The sequence below is a fragment of the Otolemur garnettii genome, unplaced genomic scaffold (assembly GCF_000181295.1).
Source record: "Otolemur garnettii isolate 467f Iridium unplaced genomic scaffold, OtoGar3 scaffold00118, whole genome shotgun sequence".
Taxonomy (NCBI): Eukaryota; Metazoa; Chordata; class Mammalia; order Primates; family Galagidae; genus Otolemur; species Otolemur garnettii.
This window is the reverse complement of record NW_003852513.1, coordinates 1726034-1737589: the sequence shown is the minus strand read 5'-3', so window position 1 is coordinate 1737589 and position 11556 is coordinate 1726034. Positions and strand designations below refer to the sequence as shown.

General features: G+C 41.2%; 1 protein-coding gene across 1 annotated transcript in view; it reads left to right on the top strand.

Moving 5' to 3' along the window:
• The first annotated feature begins 3063 nt into the window (after positions 1-3063).
• The window catches only part of SRSF12 (serine and arginine rich splicing factor 12), a 12851-nt gene continuing 4358 nt past the window's right edge, over positions 3064-11556 (top strand). Inside the window, exons 1-4 of the mRNA XM_012809941.1 lie at positions 3064-3086; positions 3899-4058; positions 5926-6037; positions 6202-6343. Coding sequence (XP_012665395.1) covers positions 3064-3086; positions 3899-4058; positions 5926-6037; positions 6202-6343 — 437 coding nt within the window. The remainder of the gene's footprint in view (positions 3087-3898; positions 4059-5925; positions 6038-6201; positions 6344-11556) is intronic.

The window sequence follows — 11556 nt, the reverse complement described above, 5'->3', positions numbered from 1 at the left end:
GCCGGTTGAGCTATAGGCGCCGAGCCGATAAAATAAATCTTGCTGATGGATGCATGGGTGTGTGTTTATTCCCTGTACTTTTCTGAATGTAAAAGTAGATGACACCAAAAATGCAAAAATAAATGAAAACAAAACAACCACTAAGATTGGAGATAATGAATGGGAACCAGTTCTTTTGAGAAGATCTGTTCCTTCAGGCTCTTATCCCCCTTGGCTTCCAGGACACCAATCCTCAGAGACACACATCACTCTGGTCCCCTCCTTTATATTACCTAGGATCCCTTTCCTCTGAGGTACCATCATTTGATTGATGGGGTTGGTTGGCTCAGAATACCTTCATTTGAATTCTAGCTTTGCTACTGACTGTGTACAACATCTGGGCAAGGTACTTCTCTACCCTCAATCTCCTTAACTCTTAAATGGTAACTGTGGTTGTGCTGTTTATTCACTGACAGGCAAATGTATACTAAGTGCTTACTGTGTGCCCAGCAGGTACAAGGTACAGAGAGCTGCTGATGAAAACACTTGCTTTAGTTCCAGAATTACCTGTGAAACCCTTAAAACATAAATTAAACCTAACTGAGATTTACTCTGGGAAATGCTAAATAGATTAGGCTGGGGTGTCTGTTTCTATACCATCTCATTCATAGATGATTCCAATATTTAAGAATGGTTGAGAATCTTTACTGCATAGTCTGTGTTCTGTGGGAGTAGGAATTGTGTTTTTCTTGTTCTCCACCATATCTCTAGGGCCTGGCACAAAGTAGGTGCTCAGCACTCACTGAATGAAAAAGCAAAAGAAAAGACATTGTCTTTGTCCTCTAAAACTTAAGACTCTATCAAGAGAGGCAAACATGGCTCAGCACCTGTAGCTCAGCGGCTAGGGTGCCTGTCACATACACTGGGATCAGCCAAGGCCTGCCAAACAACAATGACAACTACAACAATAACAACAACAAAAGCTGGGCATTGTGGCGGCAACTGTAGTCCCAGCTGCTTGGGAGGCTGAGGCAAGAGAATCACGTAAGCCCAAGAGTTTGAGGTTGCTTTGAGCTGTGATGCCACAGCACTCTGCTGAGGGTGACAGTGAGACTCTGTCTCAAAAAAAACAAAAGGCAAACCAAACATGTTATAATGAATATTAAATGATATAAAGTATATCATAATATTGACTGTGCCTGGCTTACAATGGGTGTTTAGTCAATGTTAGTTAAATCTACATAATTCCTAAGTTCCATCTCTAGCTGTAATCACTGACTTCTAGTCTTGAGAAAAAATAAAATTAGTATCATTTGTGTAATCACAAATTTCAGTTGCTTATAGAACTCTTATTGCACTATCACTGCAGATTCTAAACCTGAAAGTTGCGTATTTTGCTTCTTCTCATTCCCCATTCTAGCTTTCTTTTCCAACTTTCTAATTTTTGTCCCCGACACTTCTTCCATTTGTCCAAGAAGTTTTGCAGTCATCTTTGAGTCTTCTCTTACAATGTTTTGAAGTGCTGTGTTTCTGTTCTTTGTGAGACACGTTTTATGCTCACAGATTGATGCCGAATGCCTAAGGAACCTCCCAGAGGCAATATGGTTCGGTGGTTAGGAATATAGACTAGTGTCAGACTGTGGAAGTTTGGTTCTAGCTCTGTCACTTGCTGGCTTAGTGACCTTAGAAAGATTAATCTGTGTCCTCATCTATAAATAACCATAGAGTGGTTATCTAAGAATTAAGTGGGCAGCGCCTGTGGCTCAGAGGAATAGGGCGCTGGCCCCATATGCCAGAGGTGATGGGTTCAAGCCCAGCCCCATCCAAAAAATGCAAAAAAAAAAAAAAGAATTAAGTGGTCTTAAGATGAACAGTGGCTAATATATAACAATATATAAACTGGACACGGTGGCTCATGTCTGTAATCCTAGCTCTGAGAGGCTGAGGAAGGTGTATTGCTTGAGCTCAGGAGTTGAGAGCAGCCTGAGCAAGAGTGAGATCCTGTCTCTACCAAAAATAGAAAAACTAGCCAGGCATCCTGGCTGGTGCCTGTAGTCCCAGTTACTTGGGAGGCTGAGGCAAGAGGATCATTTGAGCCCAAGTGTTTGAGGTTGCTGTGAACTGTGGCACTCTACTCAGGGCGACAGAGTAAGACTTTGTCTGAAAACAAAACTAAGCAATATATAATAATACAGAAATGCAGTGTAACTGTTTTACTGCTAAATATTTTGTCTTTGCATTTAAATTATAGCTCTGTAACAGCAAACATGCTCTGCATTTCCTCTGCTGAACCTATCACAGTAGAAGGCACATAGCAGGCTCAAATAATTGTCAAATTTGAGAATACAGTTAGTTATATTGCTTTATGTTTAATGAGAAAACATCTGTTTTTTTTCTTTAAAGCCTGAGAAATAATTTTAGGACTTCTTCAGAATCTGATTCTTGCTATCTGAAAACAAGATTAAAGTAAACATAAAAATCGTAATGATGGCTCAGTGCCTGTAGCTCAGGCAGCTAAGGTGCAACCACATACACCAGAGCTGGCAGGTTCGTCCAGCCCAGGCCTGCCAAACACAATGACAGCTACAACCAAAAAAAAAAAAAAAAAAAAATAGCCAGGTGTTGTGGCAGGTGCCTATAGTCCCAGCTACTTGGGAGGCTGAGGAAAGAGAATCATTTAAGCTTAAGAGTTTGTAGTTGCTGTGAGCTGTGATGTCACAGCACTCCACCCAGGGCGACAGTTTGAGACAGTCTGACTGTCTCAAAAAAGACAGTGCTGTGACCTCTAGAGTAGAGGTTCTTTTTTCTTTTTTTGAGACAGTCTCACTGTCACCCTCAGTACTGAGTGCTCTGACGACCTTCAGTAGAGTGCAGTAACCTCAAACTCTTGGGCTTAAGTGATTTTTCTTGCCTCAGCCTCCCAAGTAGCTGAGACTATAGGCGCCCCTACAACGCCCAGCTATTTTTGTTATTGTTTCTGTTGCACTTGTCATTGTTGTTTCAGCTGGCTCAAGCTATTTTCAAACCTACCAGCCTCTGTGTAGGTGGCGGGCACTCTACCCCCTGAGCTATGGCCCCCACCCAATGAATGTGTTCTTAGTGAAACGGTTTGTAAAGTCTTGTAATGGTGGGCCAGGAGCAGTGGCTCACACCGGTAATCCTAGCACTTTGGGGGACTGAGGCAGGTGGATTGCCTGAGTTTGAGACCAGCCTGAGCCAGAGCAAGCCCTCGTCTCTAAAAAATATAGCTGGGTGTTATGGCAGGAGCCTATAGTCCTGGGGTTTTCAACCCGTGAGCCACAACCCCTTTGGGGGTTGAACGACCCTTTCATAGGGGTTGCCTAAGACCATCGGAAAACACATATTTTTGAAAAACATAGTTTTGCACACATGAAGTAGCAACAGAAATAATTTTATGGTTGGAGGGCGTCACCACAAAATGAGGAACTATATTAAAGGGTCGCGGTGTTAGGAAGGTTGAGAACCACTGTGTGGTCCCAGCTGCTCGAGAGGCTGAGGCAAGAGGATTACTTGAGCTCATGAGTTTGAGGTTGCTGTGAGCTACGATGCCACAGCACTCTCCTGAGGGTGACAAAATGAGACTGTCTCAACAACAACAAAAAGTCTTGTAATGGTAATAACTTTCAGAGGTTGATTTGCTATTCTGGAAATTGATTTTGCATAACAACTTCTTGGAGTATTTGCAAAACTCAGTCCCTAATCCAGACTTTCCTGAATTAGAATGTCTAAGAAAGAGACTTGCAAATCTGTTCTTTTCCTCTCAATTTTTTCCATTCCTTTCCTTTGAAAACTTTGGGTGACTTCTACAAGAAATAATTTTAGATAATTCTGGTCTAGATGATGTTCTTTGTTTTGAAGGTTTCAACTAGATTTCTGTAGGCAAAATATTTTAATCTAGCTATTCATCTTTCTTTGCCTTATTTCTAAAACACTTCAGGCCTGAGGACTTGCGCCGTGAGTTTGGTCGATATGGCCCTATAGTAGATGTTTACATTCCACTTGACTTCTACACTCGCCGCCCACGAGGATTTGCTTATGTTCAATATCCTTTATTTACTGTGTTCATGAGTATATTGCATACGTGTGCTGATACATATATGTATTCATGAGCATGTTATGAGTTTAAAATTGCCTAATTACATGTGTTTATTTTTTTATCTCAGAAAATCTAAAGCAGTCCACTGTAGCTGGCAAGCGCCCCCCAGTTTGAACCAACTTGTTAGCTAGGATCCAAGCATAAACCGAGACAAAAGGCACCTAAAGTTCAAGCACCAAGGAGTAAAGAGGGAGGGTGGACACAGAGTTAAAGACCTGGACGAGGGGAAGTCTTTACCAAGCAAAAGACAAAGCCAACACCAGGCTGAGACTCAGCTTTCCTACATTTACTCAGAGCTCCAGAGTCAAAGCCAAGTCTGATTTTGTTGGTTCTTCATCTCTTATAAAGTCCATCTTGCAAGCCTTAAAGAGTAAAGGTCAAGGTTCAAGATCAAGTGACATTGAGGTAATTGCCTAAGTCTCATTTTGTATTGCATTTCTTGAGCTTTTTCTGTTTGCTATTTTTTAAAAAATTAAACCAGTGAACAACCTAAAATAATAGCTGTTTAATTCTTTTCATATATATAGCCAGTTTCCATTACAGTTAGGTTTGATATCATATAATTTATATAGATAAGAAAGTTTAGTAGGATATTACAAACCAATATATGTAATTCCAGATGTTTACAGATTGCCTTTATGTTCCTTTTATACTTATATCCCAAGTGTGTGTGTGGTGGGGGAAGTAAAGGAATGTTTAAAGTGGTAGGTTCAAAGACTTTTTTTTTTTTACTTTTTTTCACTTTGTCGCCCATGGAAGAGTGCTGTGGCATCACAGGTCACAACAACCTCTAGCTCTTGGGCTTAGGCAATTCTCTTGTCTTAGCTTCCACAGTAGCTGGGACTACAGGCACTTGCCACAATGCTCAGCTATTTTTTTACTGCAGTTTGGCCAGGGCTGGGTTTGAACCCGCTACCCTTGGTATATGGGGCCAGAGCCCTTCTCCCTGAGCCACAGACGCCGCCCCAGTAGATATTGTTTTTATTTTATTTATTTATTTATTTTTGAGACAGAGTCTTTGTCGCCCTCAGTAGAGTGCTATAGCATCACAGCTCACAGCTACCTCCAGCTCTTGGGCTTAGGTGATTCTCTTGCCTCAGCTTCCCAAGTAGCTGGGACCACAGGCGCCTACCACGACACCTGGCTATTTTTTTTGTTGCAGTTTGGCGGGGCCCAGGTTGAACCCACCACCCTCCCTATATGGGGCAGGTGCCCTACTCACTGAGCCATGGGCACTGCCTGATATCATTTTTAAAGGACAAAATCAATTTTTGTTTTAACTCTCTTATATATGTGCAGTTTTATTTATTGTAAGTAATTTCTCCTAAATGTCATAATTAAAAAGCTTTTTAATGAAAAAGTCATTTTAATTTCAGAATAAAAGCTCCTGCATGCTGATACTCGGTGAAAAATCTGATGGATCCTTTATCTGAAAGAAGGGAGTGAGTCTAAGCAGTTTACCTTATAATACTGGCCAATTTGGGGCTTCCTCCCCATAACATGTTTCCAATTATACTTGCACATTGCCTAGCTATGTTATATTACGTACATTGTAAAGGTACAGTTACACGTTTCAGTTCTTTTTGTTTTATTTTGTTTCTTAACCACTATCAGGACTATCAGGAATATTCTTTTTATTTTCAGACTCACTTTTCTACATCATAATGGGACATTTGTTTTCAATAAAAAGTAAACTTTTTTTCTGATTATTTATATTGGAGCTGTAAGCTTAATAACTTGAACTTTTTTCTATTAATTTCATTTCACATGTAAATAACACTTCTGAAATATTTTTACTTGATATCTGATGTTAAAAGTGTCCTTAACAGCTAGTCATATTTGAAGATGTTCGAGATGCTGAAGATGCTCTTTATAACCTCAATAGAAAGTGGGTGTGTGGCCGTCAGATTGAAATACAGTTTGCACAAGGTGATCGCAAAAGTAAGTGCGACTAAACACTAGCTCCTGTTTATTCAGCAGAATGAGTTTCAGCAATGATGGGTTTTTTATATAAAATTCTTCTGAAGATGATACTAGTTGAGTGGCTGTTACTGCAGTTTTCAGGTACTGAATTATGTTAGTAAGTCTTGTTCTTTATATTCTAGCACCAGGCCAAATGAAATCAAAAGAACGTCATCCTTGTTCTCCAAGTGATCATAGGAGATCAAGAAGCCCCAGCCAAAGAAGAACTCGAAGTAGGAGTTCTTCATGGGGCAGAAACAGGAGGCGTTCTGATAGCCTTAAAGAGTGAGTACAAAAAACAGGATTGAAAACTACATTTTCTACTTTTTTTTGAAAACATTTTAAAAATAGGCCACTTGAATCATTTTGTTTAATATACATAAATAATCAGCTTTTGTAGAAAGAAATGCTTTTCTCTGTTTATCATATATTGTTACTTAACTTGGGTTTTTTGGATACCTTCCAGTGTATTTATTTCATGACAGACTTAACTTTAACTTTGTAAATGGGAAGATAATATATGCCAAAGGAAAAGCAAAACACAGAAGAAGATAGGCTCACTAAACAAGGTGAAGAATTTTAGGTAAATTTTCCTAAATGAGCCTAAGGATTTGGAATGTTAAGTTCTAAAAGTGACTAAACTTACAAGAAATATCATCTCTTGTGAAAGGAGGTTGACCAAAGTTAATATAAATCAATTTACTTATAAAAGGTAAGTTATTATCAAGAATAAATTTAAAGTATGGCAGTATTAAAGATGACATAAAAAGTCCTAATGGGGGGGATATTTGCAAGTTGTTTATTTTGCTAGCCAGTAGTCTGTTTCTATTAGAATAATGGTAAATCACAGTGGAAACTAATTAAATGGTTGAAGCTATTGAAATAATAACAGAAATTGTATTGGTATGCCTACATTAATAAACATTTATACTGTTTATTTTGAGTTTTAATGGTATAATTTTTCATAGGCATGTTCATTTTGAGGCAAAATTGTGTTCATTCTTAAAGAATGATCTTAAGGTGGCGCCTGTGGCTCAGTGATTAGGGCGCCGGCCCCATATACTGAGGGTGGTGGGTTCAAACCTGAACCCAGCTGAACTGCAACAACAAAAAATAGCTGGGTGTTGTGGCAGGCACCTGTAGTCCCAGCTACTCGGGAGGCTGAGGCAAGAGAATCACCTAAGCCCAGGAGTTGGAGGTTGCCGTGAGCTGTGACACCATGGCACTCTACTGAGGGCGATAATGTAAGACTCTGTCTCTAAAAAAAAAAAAAGAATGATCTTAGAAAATACTTAGGGCTTAGCTCCTATGGCTCAAGTAGCTAAGGTGCCAGCCACATACACCTAAGGTGGCAGGTTTGAATCCAGCCTGGACCCCCCCAAACAACAATAACGGCTGCAACGGCTGCAACCAAAAAGTAGCCAGGCATTGTGGTGGGTGCCTGTGGTCCCAGCTACTCGGGAGGCTAAGGCAGGAGACTCACTTGAGCCCAGGCGTTGGAGGTTGCTGTGAGCTGTGATGCCACAGCACTCTACCCAGGGGGATAGCTTGAGGCTCTGTCTCAAAAAAAAAAAAAAGAAAATACTTAGCATTTATAACAGTATCCTCCCCCTGAGTAATAAAAAGGCTGGCTTCCTGGACCATATGTAAAACCTAAGCTAGACAGCCTTACATAGCTTCAGTTCAAAGCTGTCATCAGGCTTTTTCACTTTCATTCACAGCTCCTCCGTTCCTCAATTCCCAGAACAGTAAAAGGTCTGACATATGTTATACATACCAGAGCTAAAAAGAGCTTCATTACCATAAGCAAGTCGCTGATTTTTAAAACAGGATTGTGGGGCGGTGCCTGTGGCTCAGTGAGTAGAGCACCAGCCCTATATACCAAGGGTGGTAGGTTCAAACCCGGCCCAGCCAAACTGCAACAAAAAAATAGCCGGGTATTGTGGTAGGCGCCTGTAGTTCCAGCTACTTGGGAGGCTTGAGGCAAGAGAATCACCTAGGCTTGGCGCCAGCCATATACACCTGAGCTGCTGGGTTTGAATCCAGCCTGAGCCCACCAAATGACAATGATAGATGCAACCGAAAACAGCCAGGCATTGTGGCGGGCTCCTGTAGTCCCAGCTACTTGGGAGGCAGAGGCAGGAGAATTGCTTGAGCCTAGGAGTTGGAGGTTGCTGTGAGCTGTGATGCCACGGCACTCTACCCTGGGGGACAGCTTGAGGCGCTGTGTCAAAAAAAAAAAAAAAAGAATCACCTAAGCCCAAGAGCTGGAGGTTGCTGTGAGCTGTGATGCTACAGCACTCTACCCAGAGTGACAAAGTGAGACTCTGTCTCTAAAAATAAATAGATAAATAAATAAATAAAACAAGATTGTGAAGTGGCCTGGCTCTTATTCCTCCAGCCAAGTGGAAGAGAAAGATAAGAGAGAATCATATCTAAGTTCTGTGACTTTTTCATACCTCAAAGTCCTGATATCCAGAAAATAAGGCCTCATCAGAGCTCTGAAATCCTACATGTCAGAGAAGTACCTCTTCTCTGATATGAACCAGATGCTTTGATTTGGCCTGTCCTTGGGTAAGTGGGAAGCTCTAAGCTCCTTTTATAAGCTAAGAGAACCCAGGTCAGGATTGGACTATTAGTTACCAAGACTGGTGACGGACTGTTTAGAAGTAGCCATACTATATCTTGGAAACTGATCCTTTTTATTATCTTCTCTGGTAGAGTAACAATGTAAACCTCCCTTGCTTTTTTTTTTTTTTAAAGACAGAGTCTCACTATGTTGCCCTCCATAGAGAGCTGTGGCTTAAGAGATTCTCTTGGCTCATTGCCTGTGGCTCAAGCAGCTAAGGCACCAGCCACATACACCTGAGCTGGTGGCTTTGAATCCAGCCTGGGCCCGCCAAACAACAATGACGGCTGCAATAAAAAATAGCCGGGCCTTGTGGCCAGTAGTCCACAGCTACTTGGGAGGTAGAGGCAGGGGAATTGCTTAAGTCCAGGAGTTGGAGGTTGCTGTGAGCTGTGATGCCACGGCACTCTACCCAGGGCGACAGCTTGAGGCTTTGTCTCAAAAAAAAAAAAAAAAAGATTCTCTTGCCTCAGCCTCACAAGTAGCTGGTAGTACAGGTGCCTGCTGCCACAATGACCGGCTTTTTTTTTTTGGCAGGGGAGGGGCTTGTAGTTATTATTTGGCAGGCCTGGGCTGGTTTCGAACCTGCCACCTCTGGTGTATGTGGCTGGCACCCTAGCTGCTGAGCTACAGGTGCTGAGCCTCTCCATTGCATCTTATGGAGAATGATCCAGTTTGTCTCATGGCTAAGGGAAAGCCGTTTTCCCATTGATTGGCTATTTGAGATTTAGCTTATGATACACATGTATAGTTTCTTTCTTTCTTTTTTTTTTTTTTTTTTTGAGACAGAGCCTCAAGCTATCCCCCTGGGTAGAGTGCCATGGCTTCACTGCCTACAGCAACCTCCAACTCCTAGGCTCAAGCGAGTCTCCTGCCTCAGCCTCCCAAGTAGCTGGGACCACAGGCGCCCATCACTACGCCCGGCTATCTTTTGGTTGCAGCCGTTATTGTTGTTTGGCGGGTCCAGGCTGGATTTGAACCCGCTACCTTAGGTGTATGTGGCTGGCGCCTTAGCCGCTTGAGCCACAGGCGCCGAGCCACGTGTATAGTTTCTACACTTAGATACAAAGTTAATAGAACTTAAAACACAAGAGCAAATTAATGTGCATTTTTTTTTCATTTATATGCTTTGTGTACAGGAAAGCCACACCAATACCAATCATACTGTTTCTGGCTTCACAGAGGACCTGAATGTTGTAAGGGAGTTCTGTTCAACAGTTCAGATTAATGTGAATTTTACTTATTTCTGTATATACATGTACAAGTTATCTAAAATTCTTGGGGCCAGTAGTAGTTTAGATTTCATATTTTTTCAGAATTGAGAATATTTGCATATATATAATGAGGTATCTCAGGGATGGGACCCAGCTCCAAACATGAACTTCATTTATGTTTTATATACCCCTTAAATAGGTAGTTTGAAGGTAATTTTATATAATATTTTAATAATTTTATATGACAAATAAAGTTTTAGCTTCTACCTGTCACATGAAGTCAGCTGTGGCATTATCCACTTGTGGGGTCATGTTGGTGCTCAGAAAGTTTTGGATTTTCAGGTTAGGGATGCTCAACCTGTGTGTAGTTTATCCTAAGTTTAGATGACATGGGTGGTATATATAATATGAATGATTTGGCACAGGGTGCATTGCCACAGCTCACAGGTTTGAGACCAGCCTGAGCAAGAATGAGACCCCGTCTCTAAAAACAGCTGGGTATTGTGGTGGGCACTTGTAGTTCCACGTACTCGGGAGGCTGAGGCAAGGGAATCACTGGAGCCCGAGATTCTGAGGTTACTGTGAGCTGTGATGCCCACATTTACTGAGGGTGACAGAGTGAGACTCTATCTAAATAAAAGAAAGAAAAAGAAAAAGAATTTAAGTTGTCTCCAAATCATCAGTGCCTTAGTTAACCATTTTTTTCCTCCAGATTAATCTTAGTAAGGTAGATAGATACTCACATTGTTATGCCTTCTAGTGAGAGTAATGTAATAATACTTGGGTGGAAAAACCACACAAAAGTGGCTATCAGTGTCCTAAAGCATGGAGTGTCAAGAATAGAAAGGACCACATCTTTTAAGACAGTGCTGTTCTGCTTTGTACTAGTGAAAAGACTACTGTTTATCCTCCCTGACTCAGGTTTTTGTCATTTAAAAAGTTGTATTCTAGAGAACGTAAATTTACCTAGCTTTCAAGGTATTCATAAGCATCAGATTTTGGGTGTGTGTGTGTGTTTGTATGTATGTGTATGGATTAGAATACCTGTAACCCCACATACACTTTAAGTATATAGTATATGTGGTATTACCTTGGACTGAAAAGAGTCGTATGTCTTTGCCTTCAGTGGATATAGGAAAAAACTAGTTTGTTGCTGGCAGTAAACTATGAACTCTTTGAGGAACAAGGACTTTGGTCTTATTCATGTGTGTGTCCCCAGTGCTGTGCAGTAGTTGCTAGCCCATAGTTAGGTGTCCTATAAATCTTTGTTGACTTTATGTCGATGAATTTGTATATAAGAATGTCCCTAAAGAATGGTAAAGTGCCCCTCAGCCTCCTTTTCTATATTCGAAAAACAGCATCCTGTTAGGATTTTTTTCAAGGACATTTTCCCCATCTTGTTTTCTACAACTATCTATAGCATGAATGAAATTTAATAATTTCTAAGAGACTGCATTTGTTTCAGAATATATTCTATGTTACACTTGACTCCGTGCCTGCGGCTCAAGTGGCTAAAGCGCCAGCCACATACACTTAAGGTGGTGGGTTCGAATCCAGCCCAGGCCCTCCAAACAACAATGACAGCTGCAACCAAAAAATAGCCAGGCATTGTGGCGGGCGCCTGTGGTCTCAGCTACTTGGGAGGTGGAGGCAGG